The sequence below is a fragment of the Lagopus leucura genome, unplaced genomic scaffold, assembly GCF_019238085.1.
Source record: "Lagopus leucura isolate 7727_CA_CO unplaced genomic scaffold, USGS_WTPT01 Super-Scaffold_100021, whole genome shotgun sequence".
Lineage (NCBI taxonomy): Eukaryota > Metazoa > Chordata > Aves > Galliformes > Phasianidae > Lagopus > Lagopus leucura.
Window position 1 is genome coordinate 11,368,206 of NW_024962274.1, and position 22,875 is coordinate 11,391,080.

Sequence of the window (22,875 nt, forward strand, 5' to 3'; positions counted from 1 at the left end):
AAATAGATGTGGTCAGACTGCGATGATGCAAAGCCAGAAGAATCCTTTCTCCTCCGATTTCTTCTTCTTTGCTCCCGGCGCAGCTCCTGCCGGGCTCAGCATCAGGAGCAGCGTTTTTGGGGGTGCTCGCAGGGCTACGAGGAGCCTCGTGGGGAAGGAGGGTGGTAGGAGCTGGTGCTTCCCATCCCGTGGGCACGTGGCAGCTGCCGGCTTCGTGCCTTCATTGAAATGAAAAACGACGATGCCGTGTGCCTATATTCAGCTCGTCCTGCCCAAGCACTTCACGCAGAGCTCCCACACGAGCTCATCCCTCTGCCCACAATGTTGGGCTTTGCAGAAGGAGCTCGCTGCCTTCCTCCTGATGCCTTCCCAGTGTTGTGATGGACCTTACGAGGAGGTGCGGGGCCCAGGTTTTGTTCTGAGCAGTGCAGGTGGGGATGCAATGAGATCGTGGCTCTCGGTTGCGTAACGTGTCTGGGAGGCAGCAGAGAGGTAAAAAGGAGGAAAAAAAAGGTGAGAGCAAGGGAAGGTCGAAGGAGGGATTGTTTAGTCTGGAGGAGGAGAAGATAGCAGGCTCGTGTTGTGTGTGAAGGGCTGCTTTGAAAAACCAGGGAAAATCTGGGGGAGAAGGGAGCTCGTGGTTGATCGGATACAGGAGAGGAGGAGCTGGGGACATTCCTTGGCTGGAGATGCTGGGAGCGGGCAGACAAACATCTTCCAGAGGAGCAGGACCAAACAAAAGGCTTCAAATAGCCCCCAAATAACCCTTGCATCCCCCAAACCAACTCGGTTCCTTTGCACACTGACTTATTTTCTCATTCTGGTCAAGCAGCAGCAGTGACTGCGGGTGCCACAATACGCAGCAGGGAGCTGCAGCCTGCTCAAGAAGCCACGAAAGTACATCAGGTCTTACAGGTATTTATTCCCAGAAAGAGCTCGAGACGTGTCAAGGACCCACAGGCTCAAGGTAGAGCAAATCCAGCACAGCCACAGAGAGTCTGAGAAACACAGCATCAGTTTCACAGAATAAATCGTTGCTGGTCCTGCCAGAGCTCCTAACAAGGGATGGATTTTCAGGAACCATGATGCAAACACCTCCTTTTCCCAAATCTCTGTGTATCCACTCCTAGTCGAGTTACACAGTGCCAAGGATGAGGATGGATGGATGGTGATGGTAATGTTGGCACTCTGCTGCAAAGGGAGCAGTCTGCAAACTCTCGGATCGCATCAGTGAACTTCCCTAAAACCATCCTTTGGGCTTTTAGAAATCTCCTAGCAAGGAAATGAGCAGCTACTGTGGAAAGGGGGAGGGGGAAGAGCTGCAGTCACCAGCACCAAGCACTACAGCATGAAGAGTGTTATTAGCCCTGTTTTGAGAAGATAGTGAACAATTTGGTTGGAAAATACATGTAATAATTTCACCCACAGTTTGCAAGGACACGAGTGAAGATTTACCAAGTTGCTTCCCTGGCTGTAACAAAACAGCAGGGAGAAATCCTAGAGGTGGACCATGAGGGTCTCCAGGAATTACATCTTCTCCAGGGCTGCGCAGACCAAGACATAGCAGAGATTCAGTAGGGATGAACTAACAGTTCTTTCACAACGGGCCAAAGGGTTTCAGTGGCTGTCCTAACATGACCTTAAAGGTATGAGCATCAAGGACCAAGTCTCTGAAGCAAAAGCCATGTCCCAAAGATGCACAGCCACACAGACCTCCAGTTTTTATGCTGGAGTTACTGGAACCAATACACAAACGACAGAATTACCCAAAGCCAAATTAGGGAGCTGTGATGTAACACCCCGTGTGTGGAGGTGTGGCTTGAACAGCCAGGCCAGCACAGGGATCCGAGCCCCTCCTCACACCCAAGGAGAGCAATATTGCAACTCCCCTTAGCACTGATACCCCTGCTCACAGCAGAGGGTTGAATCTCCGAAAGCTCCTTCCACCTGGAACCATACTGTGACTCTGCCTCATCTTTACAGGGTTACAAACATCACCTGGTTTCCTTAGAACCCAAAATCCTGACAGCTCCTCACCCAGCTGAGCTCACCTTGGCTCTGCAGCTCTTCCATCCACCCCCAGTGCAGACCTTGGTCCACATAATCACAGCTACCTATCAGCTTTTCCCGTAACCTTCACATTGTTTTGTTTTCCACGCACTTAAGACTTTGTTTGCTGCAGTGTCTGCAGGAAAGAAGGTCAATGCAGGACACTTTGCATCCACCCAACAGATGTTGCTTTGATTGTGCTACAGCAGTCTGACTAAAATGTCACTAGCAGCACATCCCGAGCAGGGCTTGAAGGCTTCTTCTCAGCAGACTGCACAGAGAAGAGTCTGCATTTTGCAGCCCCCACTATGGTGGAAGTCAGGGCTATCATTCCGTGCAGCCTTTCCATCCTTTCCTGCAGTCCTTGGTGCACAAATGCACTGCCACAATCCAGCTTCTGCAGAAGTTCAGGATAGGCTTCTCCCTGCTTGGTCAATTTCTGTGCCCAATGCTGGCAGAGCATGCCGACATCCCGCAGTGATTCAGGCATGTTTCAGAAGTGCATCGCATACCACAGCAATCTGTCACTCCTGCCCAACAGGGCAGCATTGCACACACTGGGGAGCATCTCACCAGGGGCTGTTTCTGGGCTTGACAAGCAGCTCAAGTGATTCAGCAGCAGGAAACACCCAGATAAGTGGCTCTTCTGATAGCAGTGCAGGTGTATCTTGACCCTACTAGCACGGATTTAGGACTTCTGAGAACCACCAGGTGTGAGTGTGGGGTAGGAGTGGGAAGATGCCCTTCTGGCAGCAACAGGCCATCAAATTCAGCTGCCAAGAAGCACACTGCAGATAGTGCAATCCTCATTTTACTAAAACATGAAAAAGCTTACCAGAGAACACCTATTCCTGACTGCATTCGTCAATCCCAGTTCCATGAGTCAAAGGATGTACAAGATAGTGACTAATAAAACGTGGTCCAAAGAACAAACCGCTTCCCTGCTCCGCAAAGCAGAAAAGTCACACCACGCAGCAACTCCACCTTGAGGTGAAAAGCCCATTCTTGTGTCCTTAACCACAACCCTAGAGATTGCACTGATCAGGAACAATGCACAGGGATTCAAGCTGCAATGGGTAAATGGCTGCACGCCATCTTCCAGCATGGAATGCTGCTACAGGTTTGAATAGAGATGTAGGCTGGGTTGGGGAGATCGTTACTAAAAATTAAAAATAATCAGTGCTGAAAACTTGTTGATAATTCTTATAGATACAATAAAAACTGAAATAAAGAACAGAATACCTCAGTAGCTGTAGAAACTTCCCTTTGTGAGATGTTTGGCACACTGATGTCAGCATTCCTCACCTCTGCAAACACGTCACAGGTAGGGCTCATTTCTTCAGGCCCTAGAATACCATCTCTCCCTCACACAGTGGCATGGAATGTGCTGAAGTTTGCTTCAGAGAGCAAAAGGGAAAAGCAAATAAGATGGTATGTGGCCAGTCTTCTAAAAATCTAACAGATTCAGGGACAAATGACTGTCCCTGAAAAGAATTGGGGTGTAGCTCAGATCCTACATGGGTATGTAAGCACTTGTTAAATTAAAGCGTTTGGAAAGGGGATGGAAGCAAGCTCACACCAATGCCTTACCACTCAAATCCCAACTGGTGATGGCCTTGGTGGCACCTCTCTATTGCTGACAGCCAGCACAGCAGATCATACAACCATGATTTGTATTTTCTAAGTAAGAATGCACTAACAAGTTCCCAATCATCGATCCTTTCCCTCTGGTGCAACCTCATGGAAGAAACTCCACAGAAACCTCTGACTTGCTAGCACTAAGCTGCACTTATTCCAGGCCTACTACAAGATACAGGCACCTATGCTACTGGGCTGGGGGCTGCTCTAGTTAGATGTAGTTCCACATTGTTCCCAAATCTTGCAAGTAATCTCCCTCTATGTGTATGAGATTCATGAATCCTAGTAGGCAAAAATGGCACTTCTGACTGTTTTGAGTAGAAAATGGAAAGGAAAGCACTGAGTCATACCGCCTCCATCATTTTACCCACATATGCAGGTAAAGATGGACTTTCAAAAGGAAAAAAATCAACATGGTCTGTGTGTTCCTACATTGCCTTTCGTAAGCGCGTGGTTATTTACTTCCCAGGAAACCCTCTCCCCCTTTTGAGCTCTCCTTAGAGGATTACATCTTACGTGGGATAAAGCATCTGCTAGCAGCTCACCCCCCCCCACCCAAAGCTCAGCAGCATTACCGTACGTTGCTAAGTTGTGCTGCTCCATGTGTACACCATCACTGAGTGCTGTTCCTTCCTCCTGCTACTGTGCACGTTATACATGGACATCTCTACGCACTGGATTTACATACCTGAAGGTATCACAATTAGAGAACAATTACCCAACAACACAATCTTAGTGTGAACTTTACTAATGAACTTTGTGTCATAGGTTATGGAATATCGTGTACATGTGGGAGTCTCTTTTCAACCCATAACTTATACTTGTCAAAAGCACAGGGGAAAAAAAAAAATCAAACTTTTTTATTTTATTTTTCACTTTTTGAAAGCACTTTACACAGGTTTTGATCTTTAGAATACCTTGGAATCAGTAGAAAAAAACTAACTGAACAGTTTGTTTTTACAATAGAAACCTTTCAGGAGTCAAAATTGAGACTAAAAAAATACATGCAAAACATACTCCTTTCAAAACACAACTTGGAACAAAGCACCAAACTACACAAATATGCAGAATGAAACAGCATCACAGAAGTATTCTTCATAAAAGGTGTAAAAGTCACCTATTCACTAGGCACTGTTCACTTGTTTAAACAGAAGAGACAATAAAAATATTGTCCACAAACTCGCAATTTCAACTCAAAGGCTGTAGCTAGAAATTCCTCTACATGTCATGCTTTAATAGCGACCTGAAAGAAAAAAAATACACAGGATTAGACTTCCCAACACTAGCAGATCTTCAAAGTTCTGATTTCACTTGCACACCTCCAGTCTGCATCAAATTTCCTAAGTGCCCAATGATCTGCCTGTCAAAGCTTAACATCAGCACTGTTCTGTAAGCCCAATCATGTCAGACACACGCAGGGCTGACATTTCAGCACACAGCAGGTATGTGCACTGTAACTGGGGCTGAAGCCAGTTTCCCCATGTATCAGTAAAAGCACAGTCATATCAGAGATACTTTTTACAAGATACTAGAAAGGTTCTGCAGCGAGCTTCACAAAGACTTGTTATTTTAGGGAACGGAAATCACTCTTGCTGGAACTGTCAATACTCTGAGTATTCCCACCCCAAAGTCAGTGTCAGTAAAAGCACAGTTCCACCTGTCTTCCTTTGGACACAGATGGTAAATATGAGAATGCTCAGAACACAGCACATTCATTCCAAGTGTATCCATTACGAGGGGAATATGCTAGGAATGCTATTGCATCTTTAACTTTCTACCAAAATACAGCTTTATTTGTCATGCAAATAAGCTGCTTTGACAAAAGCACCATTTAGATGCTGGCTTAAGTTAGCCTCCTCTTTTCCATGTTGCATCAGCAAATTTAGTCCCAATATCCAAACCTGTGAGTTCAGCTTTGCTGTTCTACACTTCAAACTCTCAACATGCTACAAACTGCTGCCCAATCTGAGTTCCCAAGAAAGAAGCACTACCAAGAAAGAAAAAAAAAAAAAAAAGCAGTATTACATAGTTTATTTTGTTGCAAACTAAATATTTGCTCTACCCTCAAGGTTGCCACTTGCTCAATGTAACTTTAAAGGGAACTGTGATTCATAACGACATGAATACAACCACATAAAGCCATTAGGGATGGGAAAGCTCAAAGGAAGAAGTTGAGGCTAAGTGGAAATGAGCTTTTGACATGAGAACTCTAGAATTACTTACGAGGTGAATAGGATCGAGATCTGGATCGAGATCTGTAGCCCCCTCGGCTGTAATATGGGGATGGTGATCTCCTCCTGCAAAACAAGGCCACAGAAACAGCCCCTCTGTTAAACCCCGTGGTGATGAGTGGCAGCAGCTCTATGTAGATACTGTTATCTCAATCAATAGCGTACTGAGGAAAGCTAACGAGAGTACGAAGACCTGGTCAATGCTTCTACTGGAGAAAAGGCAAACCTTTAATAAAACTCAAATAGTCTTTTTGTGAATAAAGGGCCAGAGTGATATTACAATGGACTAATAAAGGAAATAAACTCTCCTACATTCACTAGGAAAATTCACATTCACATTTTACACATGAGTTTTCTGTTTCAAGCCAAAAGCATCCCAAACACCCAAATCAAAAGCCCAATCACACTTTGAGTTTGAAATACTTGTCTGGATGAAGAATTCTGGGATACCTTTTCAATCCAACCACAAGTTTCTCAGTTCCTTACCTAGTTTCCCCAATCCCTTTAATAGTCATTCACAAAAACTATTCAGGACATTAACTTCTTGGCACAGATCACAAGTTTTTCTTGTGTAAAGCTGCACTAACCTGCCCCCATACTAACCTCACCCCTTCACATAATGAGGAAACCTTTGAAAGAAATTCCACTGCTCATCCAAGATTCTCAAGCATTCAACAGTTGCCCAGTTGCTCTTACTGCATTTGAAGATATCCTCAAACTCGATTCAAACATCCCAAAGATGCCACGCAGAAGAACGTTTCCATTTTTTACCGGACACCAAAAGCTTTCCTGGCATACCTGTAAAACTGATCTCTGTCTTGAACAGCTCTCCATCCTCCTCCTCCTCCTCCACCTCCTCCTCTGTGAAGACAGAAGCAGAACAGTTTTGAAAATTTAACAAAGAAGCTCACCATGCAAGTAAAAAACACGCTCAATCATATGATAAAGTGAAGAGAAGAAAACATTTGGTAGCTTAACTAGATAAATACTTTGTTACTTCCCTACTACCTTCATTTTTGATTCCCAGGTGTTAGCTGAACACCAAATACTGAAAGTGGCAAGGTGCAGCTGCAGAGATCTTGCACTCCGCTGGCCAATACTGTGTTTTACATCATACTCTTCAACAAGCAGTGATTTCAGAGCAGTATGAAGCCTCTGCTTTTAAAAGCATTTCCATTCTCGGATGCTTATCCATTCAAAGCATGCAATATTATTTATTTGTTAAGCCTTGAAATCAGATTGCTAAGGAAAGATGACCAAGGTGACACCACGGTAGTCACCTGGAACTGAAGCAACAGGTTATAATACTTAATATTCAGTGGCTGATCTGCTACTTCCACAGATATAGATATAGCAAAGCATTACTGAATCAAGTTTGGATTATGGAGCAGGTGTGACTGTCACAGCTCAAAAAGGCAGCAATCATACGACAGTCAAGAAAATCCACTACATTTCTAACCAACAGGTCTCCTATTTTACTTTTTCCCCCCAAAGCAAAGTTTCTCCATTTGGAAGATTAGGCAGTGTGCATTATTTTGCATCCCTATTTTGCAGGCTGAGTATTCCACAGCCACATGAGAAGAACTTTAGCATGACAACTCCATCCTGCATTGTATTTCCCTTCAGGTTTCACTGCACAGAAAGCAAATAAGGAAGAAAACAAAGTAATTATTGCTCATTGACTTTCTAGGGTTAAGCACTACTGTGTAACACTTGCAACTCAGGATTTAGAATTTATATACCCCATTTCCCTTATTCAAGGAAGAACCCACAGCTTATGCAACACTACTCTGCTCTCTCCTTCAAACAAGCAATACCTGCAGGATAATTACTAAGCATTTAACTAGAAAAGACCATGGTATTTGTAAAGCAGACTCGTGCAAACATCTGTGGCTTACTTTCAATCTTTTCGTATCTGCTTTACCTGCTATATTAGTATCTGAGAAGATATTAGAAAGGTTCTGCAGTGAGCTTCACAAAGATTTGTTGTTTTAGGGAACGGAAATCACTCTTGCAGAACTGTCAATACTCTGAGTATTTCCACCCCAAAGCCCTAAATATCACATGACAGACACAGAATGGGAGAGCACACAGGAAGGTCAGAACATCGCCAGGAGCACAACTGCCTGCAAGAGCTGAACCAAAGCGTGGCTATGAATTCTGCTAGCACTAAAACCAGCACCAACTGAAGCAGTTCACTTCTTGCTGGCCTGCTTTTCCTCCCCTAATTCACGTACTCTTCTTTGTACACAGTCAATCTCAGTCTCTGCATCTATTCTCAGTAGTATGCTCTCGGAAGGGAAAAAATTCAAACTTCTGATAATGTTTTACAAAAAGATCTGAGCCACAGTTCACCATCAGGAACCACAAGAAGATGTTATACCATAATCTAAAGTGAGGAATCTAAAGGAAAAAAAAAAAAAGACAGCCAGAAAACCTTGATAAATCCTTTGTAAAAGGAGATCTGTACCACGAGCAAGTTCAAGAAGAGGAACTGACAATATAAAACTATTATCAAACATTCTATAGCCCTGTTTTTTGCTGGTCTCTGTATGCTTTTGGCATTTTTATAAGTTTATCACAATCCTCCCCAGGAGGAAGAATTAACAGAATGGGAGAAACAGACTTCTGCTCCCCAACATTTCTGGGAGCTGCTTCAGTTGTTTTGCCTGCTAGCTTTCATTTCATTATCTTCAGGACATTAAGCAAGATGAGGATAATTGTCAATTTTTTGTACCTTGTGCAGAAAGCTTGGTCAAAGAGCTACTTTTGGGTCTCATCTACTTCATGTGGAAGCTTATGTACAATTGCTGGCAAGATGAAAACCAATACATCTTGTCCTTGTAGCAGCTTAACCTTGATAACAGGCATGCATTTCTCCAGGATGTTCAAAGCCACTGACGTAGCACGGAAATGGATTGTTAAAGGCAGAAAATACTCTTTCCCAGAACTATGAGCAAAGCACTCATGTCTCCAGCATTCACTGTCATGATGCAGAGGCACCTTGATCCTCCCCCTAGCCCCTGCAGTGCAGAAGCACAGCTAGGCAAGGAAGAGAGAAACAGACCAAATCCACAGTGACAGGCTGGGAAAAACAAGTGTTTGCGAGCAGTAGGAGAGGAAAGAGGAGACTGCTGTCCTCAGTGACATACGAATGTCCTCAGGGCCATACAAATGTAAACACAGAACATTTTCTTCTACATCCAGAAGAGCACACTGCAAGGATTTAGATTGTTCATTGTGAGCTATAAGAGAACGTAATTCAAACTCGTGCTTCTCCAAACATTGTCATCAAGCAACCGTCATAGATGTACCCAGTGCTGATGCATTAAAGCACAGCAAACAACTCGGAACAGCTCTATGATTCTGCAACCAAAGGTACATTGTGCAATTAGATAAAAAAATGAAGTGTCATCTTCGTGTCCAATTTAACGTGTCTGAGTCAAATTCTAGGAATTTCACATGACACAACTCCTCCTGTGTTCCGTAATAGAGAACACAGAATATAAAGCCAGCTGTGTCACCAAAACCAATTAAGTGCCAACCAAGTTTTCAACAAATTTTCTATCAACTTTACTAGCCCCCCAGCAATCTATGTTGCCACCTGGAAATTCAGCACTTTCAGGGAAGTTAACCACTGTACTATTGAAAACCCAAGACTGCAGACAGAAATAAGAAGCCCAAGTGCCTGCAGTAGAACATCTTCATCCGAGCTGATAACGGTATGCTAAAAAAGCCTTGCCAAACAAACTTCCAGTACAGAACAAGCAATCCTGTAAGATCTGATTCTTTGCTTTGGCAACATTTGAGATGTCATAATTGTTCATAGGGGATAATGGCGAGTACTGAAGCATCCTACCCATTGTCTATTACATTCAAAAACTAATTTAAATTTGGCATTAAAATGCAAACTCAAGCATCAGATCAGCACCTGTATTCCCATCGTTTTAACAATGGAAAAGGAAAAAAAACAGCATTTAAAAAAAGAAAGTGAGTGCAGAGAACAGTACTTTGTTTTCCATAAATTAAAAAAAGCAATGCAGAATAAACCACGCTCAAGTGAAACAGCACGAAGCATTTCTCATATCTGAACAACCTCATTTGTAGTGACCAGCCATTTTTGTACCGAGATCCCACAATTAGAATGAGCACAGAAATATCGTGGCGCACACTGGCAGAATGGAGGTGAAGCAGCTCAGCACTACAGCCGTTGCCTCACCTGTATGACCTGCTGTAATAGTCACGATCGTCGTACCCTCTGTCATATCCCCTGTCATAGTAATCCCGCCGCCGGGAGCTGCCACTGCAAGTGACAACAGAGAATTTCACTTAATAAGGAATCAATCAATTCTGTTTGCAATGCAGTCAGTCAAGCATGTGTTATTTTAACTGACTTAAGTCACTGGCCCCCATTCTCACAGTTGAAGTGATGGTGTGAGTGCTTCCCAGTGCTGTGGATGGAAACAGAACTACGTAACAGCGCTGTTTAAAATCTGCATCTTTAAAGCAGCTACTTTCCTCTTTGTTCTGAAACCTCTCAACGTTTTAAGGCAGGCACACAAGGAATTCTATGCGCCTGCACCAACTCCTGATTCACTTCTAACTCCCAGGAAGCTTTTGGAAGAATTTCTCCATTAAAAAACATAAACTTAGAGCCTCAATACAACACCATACACAGCCAACAGCACTGTAAGCAGAAAATCTTGGGAAAACAACTGAAAGATTACTTGGGAAAACAACTCACATTGCTGGTAACTTTGTCAAATGTTTACACTATGGATAGGGCAAACTGCAGCAGAGCTGCACAGTAGTATTTGTCGAGGGACGCTTGGAAAACTAGAGCTTGCGAAGCCACTGGTGTTTGAGAGCACACAGGGAAACATCCACCATTCAGAAACAACATGAAATAATTTAGAAATCCTCCAAAATTCTTACTGCAGGCTTAAATGTGCAGACAACTTACATTTGGAATGCTTAACTAGTGGACACAAGTTTCTGCTTACTGTAACCTAGACTGACCTCAGATCAGCCACTGACAAATTGTTTTGATGCTGTTATTTTGTTTTTTAAAATACAGGATACGATGTATCCTGACCCTTACACTTCCAGGGGAAAAAAAAGCCACAGTAGTAACTTACTAAGTGGGTCTTCCCATGTAGATTCCAGGGGTAGGTGTGTGAGGTCTTTTTGTTATGGAAAAGTCTACCCGGATTCTTCTTCCATCCAACTCCATTCCATTGGCACGTTCCTTAGCCTAGGCACAGAGAAAATACAGTTAGCTGGAGGTATGAACTTTACTACCTACACAAGTTCCTAACCACTGCTTGGAATATTAAGAAAAGCCCTAAAAGATCTCAATTAAGGCAGTTCTAAATTTCGCTTATGCCTCACATTTATCTGAGCCTAAAAGCTAAGACATCCTAGGCTACGTGGCTATAAGCTTCAGTAATTACTTAAACATGACTTATATTGTGTGGAGTGTCTGTAAGGAACATAATTTACCGCTTGTTTCACTGTTCCTGACATGATCAAGAAGAGCCTTTGAAAATGCTTCTACGAGGAATCTTAGCTGCTCCAACACGGAACTTCAAACACAGCACAGAAGCCCCCACTGCTCCAAAAGACATCCACAAACCCTGCCCTAACCTTGAATACAGTAATAACTGAATCATAAGCAAATACTCAACAAAATATCTGAAATAGTTTTTGTTTTTCCTGCCATGTAGGACAGCTGACATTCAAAGCTTCAGTTTACCATGGAAGTCTTATGCCAAATTTCAGGGGGGAAAAAAATAGCCACTCAGATGGTACAAAGTGGAATTTATGCACAAGATAAGCCTATTTGAAGCACTATCCAGGGCAGGTCTGAGGGCAGACTTATACACTTAGCAAGCTCCTTTCCCTGATCATTCTGTAGCAATTGTAAGCATATATTCAGTAATTTGTTGGTCAGCAGAGACATCATTTCAATACAGTGCCTGTCTGGCCTTTTACTGTTAGGTGAAATTTTCTCCCCCCTTCACAACTGAAGCACTAGAAGCAAGCAGAATGCATGTTAATGCTTCCCTAGAGCACCTGAGCATTTGAGAACACTGAAATACCAGTCTGGGGTACTCTTAATATTAAACAGAAGATCACATATGGAGTTTTGGAAGAACACACCTAATTAAGAGAAAAGAGAGCACATGTGTTTCTATTTTCCTTTTCTTGTTGGCACAGTTCACACTACAGTAGGTTGATGTTTGCTTCTGTGAATTATACAAGTCAGTCCACACAGAACCAGAATCATAGCCTTGCACTATTTCCTCTAATACAAAGGATGCCTCTTTTGAGCAAACACTGACATTTTATCATGAGGTCTGAAGTACATTTTTGGCTCTGAGAATGCAGGGAAGATACCGTTGCATTAGCTTGCATTATGCTTATTTCATCTAGTGAAAGCAATTAACACAAGAGGTTCCTGTGTCACATTTTAAGGTCAAGCAGTGAGTTACCCAGGCTACATCCTGGTATAAAACATACATCCCAGCAACCAAAAACACAGCAAACATCCCACACAGTCCATGCCACAGCAACTTACCTCCTTAGCATCCTCAACGTTTTCGAAGTACACAAATGCAAATCCCCTTGAACGTCGAGACTGCTGATCGTACACAATGGAAACATCAGCAATTGGACCATACTTGGAGAAAACTTCCCTCAGATCTCGTTCTGTGGTGTACAAGCTCAACCCAAACACACCAAGACAGCAATTTGGATCAGGATTTGCCTAAAGGAAGAGAGAGGCATCAGAATAAACACCTGTGTTTGCTACACCAGGAATTGCACAAGTTTGAATTTGTCAGAGCTCCAACAAAAACACACTGCTGAGACCACAGCTGGGTTAAACTGAAGTAGACACTTCTATTCTAATCAATCCTACAGACATAAATCCTTCTCTCATAGAAATACTTTGTATTTCCGGAAGCCCTGTACCAACCATAGAGGCAGCACACACAAAAAAATACTGTCTTTGCTCCAAAGACATGCTGGTGACTGCTGAATGTGGATACAGAGAGGCATGGATCACATCATACATTTTAGCCATTGCTTCCTTGCCAGCTTTAGCTGGAATCCCACTGCTCTCAGCCACCCGAGATTCAACAGCTTTCTAGTTGCTTTACAAGCTCTTACTTAATGAACCACTAAGCCAGCTTTAAATTAAATGTTTTAGTTCTCCAGACTTTCTAGATCTAGGGAAGACAAATGCCTCTCCCTCCTAATGCTACCTCTGCCCTCACTGCATCCATCTGCTCGTTTACTACAGCAGGCACACCAACATCAGCCTGCACTGCCAGCACTCATCTTTCAAACACACCTCAGCAGGTTGCATTCCACGGAAAAGGAAGACAAACAAATGCACTGATTTGAAGATACGCAGCAGTCATCTGCATGTAGAGCACACGTACCCTGTTCCCAATGTGGCGCCTGCGAGTAGACATGGGGGAATGGCTGTGACTGTGCCGCCGCCGGTAATCCCGACTGTACGACCTACTTCTGGACCTCCTGTGAGAGCGGGAACGAGAGCGTGACCTGGTGTAGTGCCTGCGGGAACTCCTCCGGGATCTAGATCTGAGGAAAAAAGAAGAGGGACAGTGTTTTTTCTTCCAGAACCCTGCAAAAGTACCTCAGATAGTCATAAGCAGAAGTCTGAACAAATATATTTTAAGAACCTGTGGTGGCACGTGATTAAGCTACGATCAATTCAGTCATTAATCTCAAGGACCGATCTCTCGGTCTTAACGTATTACTGAAAAAGAGGGGCTTCAGCATTTTGGTTGGCTTTCGATTCCTCAAAAAGCTTCGAACTTGCTTTGCCCAGAACATTCACAGCACTTACAGCAGTATTTAAGTAAAAATAAAATAGCTGAAAATTCTCTCCAAAAGACTTAGTAGAAAGAGGGAACAGGAATTAACAGCAAAGGTCACTGTCACATGCACAACTGGAGAGGTGCACACTTCTGTTCACTCTAGCACTCAGAATAGTACTGCCTTCAATGACACAGATAGACAAATATTTCTTTTAAAGAGTTCATAATGACAAACACAGGAATCTGCAACACGCCCCCAAAACAGAGCTTAACAGGACTGAAGAAGTTAAGTGGTAGTACACTTATTCACCTTTTACTGTTTTAAGTTATTTAACATTAGCTGTTCGTACACGTTTACATGTTCACCTTTCAAGTGTATTTAGGCAGAGGTGCAACTGCTCACAAATTTCAGCCTGCTTCTACTTAAAAGTGTTTACTGACAGCACCAGCTCCACGAGGCCGATGAACACTCCAATTCCTTCAACTAAGCCCTCAGCTCTCCCAGTGCAGACAGCCCTGCCTGAACAGCTAGGCAGGCGCTGGAGCAGCTACACCCAAGTGTGGTGTGCTGTTTGCAGTCACTGAATGACCTGCATTCCATGCAGCTACGAAGAAAATGGCTGCAAGACTAAGAAGTGCACTGAACAGTTTAATATCCAAAGGTTATTAGCCATAAGTTACCCATCTTCATGCTCTTATTTGGGCCTGAACGCCCTTCCCCTTTTGTGGAAGCCGACTGAGCCCAGAAGCCACTGCTGCAGGACTAGGTGCCACACAGTAGCCCAAACACTGCCCTGGGACAAACGATGCTCTTGATCCAAGCCAGTTTTTGCTCCCTCCTGAGCATTTAACAGCTTCATCCACTATCAGGTTTTGTCACCAGTTAAGCATCTCTGTCTTTGACCTGTTCAGAAGTGAGCCCAGCAGGTCTTGCCTTCCCCAGCTTGAAGAATACGTACACTTCCAGAAGAAATGACTTCAGCATGTCCCATTACAACACTTAGGTATGCACAGAGAACAAGTAATTGGGAAGGTGGGTGGGGTATAAGAACAAAATACTGAAAGAAACAGAAGAGGGAACCTCCCAGAGGCAGGGAAAATTGCATAAAAAGACAATGAAATAATAGAATGAGAAACTCAGCATGTGCACACAGCGACATCTCAGCCTCTGGTATAGGAAGCCTGAAGACAAACACAGAATCGATGTTCCACATTCCAGAAAGCACCCACTACAATGAACAAAAGCTAGACCCTTCTAAGCTAGATAAACCGCTGAGAGAACAAGGCTTATTTTAAATAGGCACTGGTCATACTGCTGTCTTAAATGCTAAACACTACTGCCATTTTTCTCCTCTGCTGCAAAACCATCACAGCTGAAAGTCACGTTCCTTCATCAAGGATTGCTTAGACATTACAAGAACCAGGCAAAGACAACAAGCCTGGGCAGAATACCTGTTGTTTCGCTGATGAAAACTTCAAGAAAAACAGCTTTGGATTTTTCAAATCAAAAGCATCCACAGCCCAAAGGACAAACATGCAAAGACGCAGATTTGGTCCTAAGAGAAGTTCACATTTATAAAGCTAGCGGCTCAAAAATATATTTGCAACAGAAACAAGCACACACCATGAAGGACTTCACAATGCTCTCTCTGGTGAGAGCCAGAGCTCATGACAGTGATGGCACTTCAAATCAAGATTTGAGGATACTGGTTCTGCATACAATTCACAATTCTGCTAACGAACCATCTTAGGCTTACAAGATCCTTTTGTTATTTCCAGCTGTAGGTATTTTCAGGACAGCTGTTAAATGCTCAGGAAGCTGTGGCAGTCATAAGCACCTACTGTTGTTCATCAAAAAGAAGTCAGATGCCATGGTACAATTTGAAAGGTTCCTTGCAAATGGAAATATTTGCATGGTTACTTTAAAAACTGTATCACAGCAGCAAGACTTGGAAGGCCTAGTTCTTGTGTTTGCCTCTAGCAGCATTTCAAACTATGTGAGGCTGCATTCCTACATGGCATTGAGGTTATTCTGCAAGCGAAAAGCAGCGCTTCAAAGACTAAGGAAGCCCAAGGGGTTACTATGGTGCAGAAGAACATGCTGGGCTGGGTCTTGACTTGCTTGCCACTCTAAAAGGTTCCTCAAGGAACATGTGTGGTCTCTACCCACAGAGCCTTTAAAAGCCCAACTGTATGAAGTTCCAAGAACACCATCCAAACCCAAGGCAGTCTGTCTGAAACAGAAGTTTGGACAGGACCTCTCCTGAGCCATCCTACAATCCCATCACTACTGGCAACACCAAGTATTCATTCCTTCAACTTCACATTTCTGTTCTGGCACTACAGGTTAAGTGTATGATTTGACAATTGTGTCTGACTGAAATATACAGCAAAAACAACCTCGTTCCTCTGCTGTCAAAATTCTTGAGAAGGTATTTACCTTGCCACTAAAGTCTTTCAGATTGCTCATTCTAACCTTACAATCCAGCCTAAGCACAGTATACATCATCATTTTCCATCGGGGGTGACTGCGTGATGTCTTCCAGAAATGTTATCCCTCCCACACCCTGACCCTGAGGCTCTGGTAAACCTAATTCAGAGCTTACACACAAAAACATATTGTGAACAGCTCAGCTGGAAACGCTACCACTGAAACCCAAGCTTTTGTTTGTTTTTCTCCTCTGAATGCTTACAAATGACTGAAGGTACCATCAATACATTCATCCTGCACTCGGCACTGAACTCTCTAGACTCTTCAGAAAATAATGTCATTCACCCTTCTGCAGGCTTTGTAGCCTCTTCATCCTTGCTTTTTAATTATGTACCCTCTGCACAACACTCATGGTAAGCCCAATGCCAAGTGGGCAGTCCTGACGTTTACTGCCTTATTTTTGGACCACGGGCATATTTTGTGTCTCAGTAAGAAGTTTGTTAGCGGTTTCAAGGGGGATGCTGTCACTGCCTGCAGCCTGCTTAGCAGATAAGTCAAAGGACTGGTAACACAGTCCTAGAAGCATTTTCATGTGTTCAATCCTGGAACAAATAAAGTTACTTTCTCCACAACTTTTTTGGAAGCTTAGGAAGCTGCCCAATCTTTAGAGCTCTTCAGACAATTTCAAGTTCGATTAGAACATGTTTAAATGCTAAGACAGGTCAGTTCTGTTTTTTAGTATACTTATCTGCTTCTTTCTCAGAGAACGAATCAGCAATTATTCTAAAACATCAGTGCTTCCAGTGAAGAAAAGAGCAGTGTCACCTAACACGCAAGATGTGGTGACACGTCAGTTTCTTCCAGTGAAGAGGAAAATAAAACCCAGAGCTCCTGGAGCGTCAGGCTCAGAAGCTAGCCATTGTTCGCAGAGAAACTTCAGAGGCAGGCCAACTACAAACCAGACCAGCAGAGATACAGGCCTACAAAGCAGAATGCTTCTCAAAAAGGGCTGCAACAAGATCTAACTTGATCATTCGGCTTTCAAATTCTGAAACCACACATGCCCCTTTGCGTATGCACCATCACCAGTGACCCTCGGTAACAGAACTGGGCTGCAGTGCACTTCAGTTCACCTCTGACACAGTAATCCATAATAATCCAAAGACATCTGACTCGCCAAGAGGAGGAAGAGGTAAAAAGGAACTCACCTGGATTCAGACCTGGATCTAGACTTTGACCTGGAACGCCTTGAATCCTCCTTAGATCGAGATCTTGCAGGGGTGTGCCTCCCCGACTTGCCAGACCCATGAGCACTTCCGCTTCTGGAAGCAGAACGGGATTCCTGCACGCAGATATTGAAAGCCTAATTTGTACACAAGTTCTGGTTTACCTACGGTCTGTAAACAAGCTCCAGTGAAATACATGGTAAAAATTCATATCTATGTGTCCGGGCAGTTGGCATTAGAACTGCCTAGATTTTTAAGAAGTTCTTCCCTGGTAGACACTTCTTTACCCTGCATGTACTTTTGCTATTAAACAGATAATGCATGCATGTTTAGCAAAATATACAGGGACACATAAACAGACTAGTAATTACTTAGCGTAGTGCTTTCAGATTCCAGATTACTTCTTATCTTAACTTCATTTTTATTCCTTTTCTTCATTCTTCCGTTTCAAATTCTGACTTCTTTCATCTTCCCCACTTCACACAAATTGCTCAATATTCTACAAGTGGGACTTCTGGTCTGATAATTAGCATGCATTCACTTTCTTTTTTTTCAAATTTCAGCTTCACTTATTCCTGAGCTTCAAATAATTCTCATTTATAAAACTTGTCAAATGGCGACTTCCGCATTTTCCTTCTTCAACATTAACCTTAATAGAAAAAGAACAGGATGAAGAATATTTAAAAACTCCAGGATAAAATCTAGTGCCAAAACTGAAACTAGAAAAAAAAAAAATGTTCTGGACTTTTACTACATATGCAGAATCATATCTACCACTTCCCTATTATTTTATAGACAATTTCAATTTAAGCTTAGTGCTACGTAACTAAATTTGCTATTTATGCCTATATTTAACAGCAAATGCACCACAGATCAACTAACGACCTACTGATCAATGCCAGCATGAGCAAACTCCCATACTTGGTACTTTATGAACCATGTACTTAAAGAAGTGCCTGAAGTCAAGTTAAGCCCCTGCTGCAGCCAGAGATGCCTCAAAGTAGAAGAATGCAGAAAGCAGCGCAGTTCCTCTTTCAGCCACTTCCTTCCACAACCCTGTCGCTTTCTGGGAGGTGCTTACAGGCCATAAGCCTGTGGGAGTGCTCCCAGCTCGCTGTGCCGCTCTGCCTGCACCAGTTACATACGCAGGCCTCACGCCTCCAAATAGGAGTTTTCCAGAGTGAAAACAGACTTCTGTGCAACAAAGCAACACACTCACATGCTGCCCTGCAAGAATATCCCACCTGCTCTATTATTTACATGCACTCTGCTTTGGTAACAATCTGAGCTAATTAGGGCTTTCAGACATGTTATTTCTTTCCAAATCATCAGACAGGATTTGTTCGAAAACATTCGATCTATCTCTAACATCTCTTAAATCTCAGCACTCAACTTAGAGGGCATTCTGTATCATTCACAAAATCATTCGCTAAACCAATGTTTCAGTGCACTTAAGCTGCTTCCATGCGACGTACAACAGAGATTTGCTATTCACAATTGCCTACTGTAAAATAACAACAGTTGAGAGAGGAGGAACTTGCAGCGTGAAGCAGATTTTTAATTAATTAATACTAAGAGCAATAGAAAGAAAGCAAAGTTAGTCAAAGCCATGTTCTTCTTTGCCAAAACGATTAAGGTGTTTTAAGCCATTGCCACCATACTCAGCAAGTCTGTGAAAGGCAGTGGAAATACTGAGGCCTGAATTACAAATTAGTTTACCCTAAACCTGCTATTTCCTTCAAAAGAAAAAGCCCACGTAGACGAGTTCTGAGCAAATGTAAAAGAAGAGAGTTGGAAAAAGATTTTAAGAAGGGATTACACACAAAGAAACAACAATTAAGGCCGTTCTTCCTTTGAGGGGATCTACTACTCACTGAACATAACCCTCTTGACAGACTTCAGCTAGGCAGAAGGAGCAATGCACAGAGACAGAAGGGCTCAGACTGACAGGACAAGAAATGCTCACTGCTGTGGGAGGAAGGCAGCAAGGAGCACCACGCACAGCAGCACCCCCACAGCCTTCTGAGGATTTTTGGAAGTCGTTAAGCTTTGAAGAAATACAGTAGGAAAGTGCTATTAGCATAAGCTAATGGCTGATGTCTTCATCTGCAAGCCCCAAACTTTATGCCCCATTGTGTGACCCGCTGAAGGTCCACATAAGCTGGTCCCACTGTTCACTGATATTGGGATATCCACTACTTTTAGTCTTAACACAGTGCCTTCTTTTCCTTTTTGCTCCTTTGTGAATTTCAAGCTTTAAAAAAAAAAAAAAAAAAAAGAAAAAGATGCATCAGGCTCACATCATGGGGAAAAAGAAAATATAGCAGGAACTGTTGTTCCTGCCATATTCAAGTACTTCTGGTAAGCAAATCAAAGCTGATGCTCCCTACTGAAAAGGTACTGTTTCTAATCCTGAAAAGCTGAAGCACAGACAAAATCACCACAGGCAGAAGCAGCTGCAAGGTATGCACCAGAACTGGGTTAGATCTCTACTTCCCAATCCAATTTTTCCTCACACAGAACTGTAGATTTGTCTTACAACTTAAATAGTCAGTATTACTGGTACTATTTATACTAAAGCCTTACCAACTCAGGTGTTTCCACTCGTTGTCCTGAAGGAAGGCATACAACCTACCACTGTGCATTACCAAATCTGACTGCAGACTGATCCAAGGTGTCAGGGTGCCAGTTTCACACATGCTCAGCCATGCTATTCCCAAATTTACCAATGGGTCAAACAGGAAAAAAAAAAAAAAAAAGCAAAAAACAAGAAAAAAGCTTCTGCTTGTCCTTTTGAAGCACAGGATCAGCTGATCACTCAGTACTGTGAGCTGCCAGAGAAAAGCCCCTCAGCAAAAAAAGCCAAATTACTTTCTGACAGCTCAGGGTACTGCACTGCCTACCAGGAGGTGTGGCCTGAAGCTGGGGGAGGAGGCACAAAGCATGACCTACCTTGGTGGCATCGTGTGACCACCAGACTAACCAGACTATCAATTAATTCACAAGGTGAATAGCTATCTGCAGGCTGCAAACATGCAGGGGGCAGAGGAAGCAAGACTTTCTGGCAACCAGCCTTTTCTCCAGCCCTACTTAGCTACACACACTCTACTGAGCACAGTGAATGAAAACAAAAGTGTCTTCAGAAACAGCCATAGTTGGTTATGGTGCCAATATTCCAGTGCTCGAAGCCACGTATCACTGAATAAGTTATCATTTCTTTAGCTTTAAAGTTTCTAGAGTTTAATTTCATCACGAAGTGTAAGCTGAGAAAGAGTTGGACTGCAAACATTCAGAAAACAAACAAAAACTATGGCATAAGACAGTTTAAGTTCCTGCTGCCTCCAAAACAGCAAGTGCCATTACTTGTGGAAGCACCCAGTACTGCCTCTTCATCCCCAGAACTGACAGAGTATTCACAGCTACCTCACACAGCTGGAAATGGAATCCGACAAATTCAGCTGATCCGGTTCCCAGATCTGACTGTACAAACACTGCTACAAGGGAGAAAGCAGGAACACACCTCTTGTTGGCAGCATGGACTTGGAACAGCTTAACAGACAGCTGTAAAGTCATACCCTCGGTTATACATCCAAGCAGAGTTCCTACTCTGCAAGTAAATTTTGGTGCTTGCAGCATAAGGAAACAGAAGGCCACCAACTAAAATAGAAGTTTTGGTTATTCAAACAAACACACTAACCAACAGTGGTAGTAACACTCAAAAAGCCACTCCCTCACCTACTCTAGAATAGCAAGCTTCTAACTAAATGGCTGCATCTTTTAGCTCTGTACCTTTTAGTTTTACAAACAACTGCATACAACTTACCTATGAGTCAAAGCTCAGTTACAGAGGAATAACATTCTTCTAAACATGCTCTAGTCAGTTGCAACTTACTTTAAACCTTGTTCACGATGAAGATGGTCTGTCCATTACTTTTTTTTTTAAATAAAAGTACACAAATACAAAAACAGACATACTCTACAAAATTATGTTTCAAGAAGGCTCTACAATAAGGTCTTAATGTTTCCTACCATTCTAACAAAAGAAAAAAAGCTCTATGCAGGTTAGCCTAACAAGTTTTTCTAAAGTTAAACTACTGTCTTAAACTGGTTTTGAGCCTGACTTGCACAACTGCAATTAAATCTACTTAAACATGCAGAAATCCCTGGGTACACGAGATGCAATGCTCCCTAATGGGAAACACACCTGGGATAAGAATGGCATGAACTGCGAAGAAAAGAGCACTGGGGGCAGAACAAGTCTATTCTTTAACACCAGTTTTCAGTATCCAATTTCATCCAGCGTTTTCTAGCCTCCAAGAATGACAATTTTCTGACCTACCCTACCCTGAAATAGTAACGCTCACATCCTACCAAGCTTTGCTGTAGCAAAAAGGCCATTTTCAAAGAAAGATACAACAAGACATTGCAGTTTCCCTCCCCCCTCAGTATTATTACGTTTCAATTCTTTTGACCCCTGCAGTGAAGGTTTAAACTCCTAGCTCCCTACCAGCCCCACAATTGCTCGCTCTGCAAGTTAAAAACTGACGCTGAGACAAGCAAAACACGGCAGTAAGGGCTACAGACCTCGGAGATTAAAGGAGAAACGACTGCAGTAGAAAACCTCCCCCCAGAAGCGGATGGCGATGCAGTTTTGGGGGAGGATAACAAAGGACAAAGAGGCGGCTGGGTTCCTCCTCAGCTCCGCCGCTCCCCTTCCCCACCCCAAGCCCCGGAGCCCCCACAACCGCCCCGTGCCCCGAGGGGCCGCCTTCCACCGGAGCGGCAGCCTGCGGACAGCCGCAGCACGGGGAAGGCCGCCCCGCAGCGCCGGGCCCGGCCCGCGCCGCCCGCCCTCGGCCATTTTGTCCCTCTCGGCGCTCCCGGTCACCAGCCCAAGATGGCGCCGGGCCGCCTCACCGCCCCGCCGCGCGCCCCCACCTCCTTTCCCGCCGCCATCTTCCCGCGTCGAGCCCGGCCCCGGCCCTCCTCAGCGGCCTCCTCGCCGCCGCCGCCCCTCCCGCTCCGCCCCAACGGCGACGCGGGGGCGGCCGCTCCACCCGCCCGGAGCCGGAGGAAGTGTGCGTGTGAGGGGAGGGGCGGCCGGGCCGCGCGCTCAGGCTCCAAGTATTACCCGCTCGCCGTAGTTCTGTTCCCCGCTGTCGCTCATCGTCCCGCCGCGCCACTCCCCGCCACCGCCGCGCCGACCCGACCCGACCGTCCCCGGCGCCAGCGCTCCCCGCAGAGGAAGTGACGTGTGCTGCTCGCCGCGGACCCCGTCCGTCCCGCCGCCCGCCTTCAGCGCGAGCCCCACCCAACGGCCGCGAAAAGACCCGCCCAGCGCCGAGGCCGTGAGGAGAAGCCCCGCCCTCACTCTTCCCGCCTTGCGGAGAAGCCCCGCCCCTCATCCTCCCGCCTGATGAGAAGCCCCGCCCCCCCACTGCCCCCGAGTC

General features: G+C 44.1%; 1 protein-coding gene across 3 annotated transcripts; it reads right to left on the reverse strand.

The window, feature by feature from the left end:
- Positions 1-4,530: 4,530 nt before the first annotated feature.
- On the reverse strand, positions 4,531-22,634 carry TRA2B (transformer 2 beta homolog). 3 transcript variants are annotated; one of them, XM_042878246.1, is made up of 9 exons: positions 22,557-22,634; positions 17,408-17,541; positions 13,367-13,529; positions 12,499-12,687; positions 11,057-11,172; positions 10,138-10,221; positions 6,717-6,779; positions 5,911-5,984; positions 4,531-4,930 (listed from the first exon to the last, which is right to left on the reverse strand). In XM_042878246.1, the coding sequence occupies exons 1-9, from the start codon at positions 22,590-22,592 to the stop codon at positions 4,920-4,922; spliced, it is 870 nt and encodes a 289-aa protein (XP_042734180.1). In that variant the 5' UTR covers positions 22,593-22,634; the 3' UTR covers positions 4,531-4,919. The 3 variants fall into 3 exon arrangements, with proteins under 3 accessions (XP_042734180.1, XP_042734183.1, XP_042734181.1); XM_042878249.1 differs by lacking the exon at positions 22,557-22,634 and adding an exon at positions 22,364-22,381; XM_042878247.1 differs by lacking the exon at positions 4,531-4,930 and having other exon boundaries at positions 5,903-5,984.
- Positions 22,635-22,875: the final 241 nt, after the last annotated feature.

Bases quoted from the DNA above. Each gene is read 5' to 3' on its own strand.
- TRA2B (XM_042878246.1), bottom strand. From the start codon at position 22,592: ATGAGCGACAGCGGGGAACAGAACTACGGCGAGCGG. The intron at 17,542-22,556 runs GTAATACTTGGA...ATCTGCGTGCAG, and splicing joins AACAGAACTACGGCGAGCGG to GAATCCCGTTCTGCTTCCAG. The intron at 10,222-11,056 runs GTAAGTTACTAC...TGTCACTTGCAG, and splicing joins TACATGGGAAGACCCACTTA to TGGCAGCTCCCGGCGGCGGG.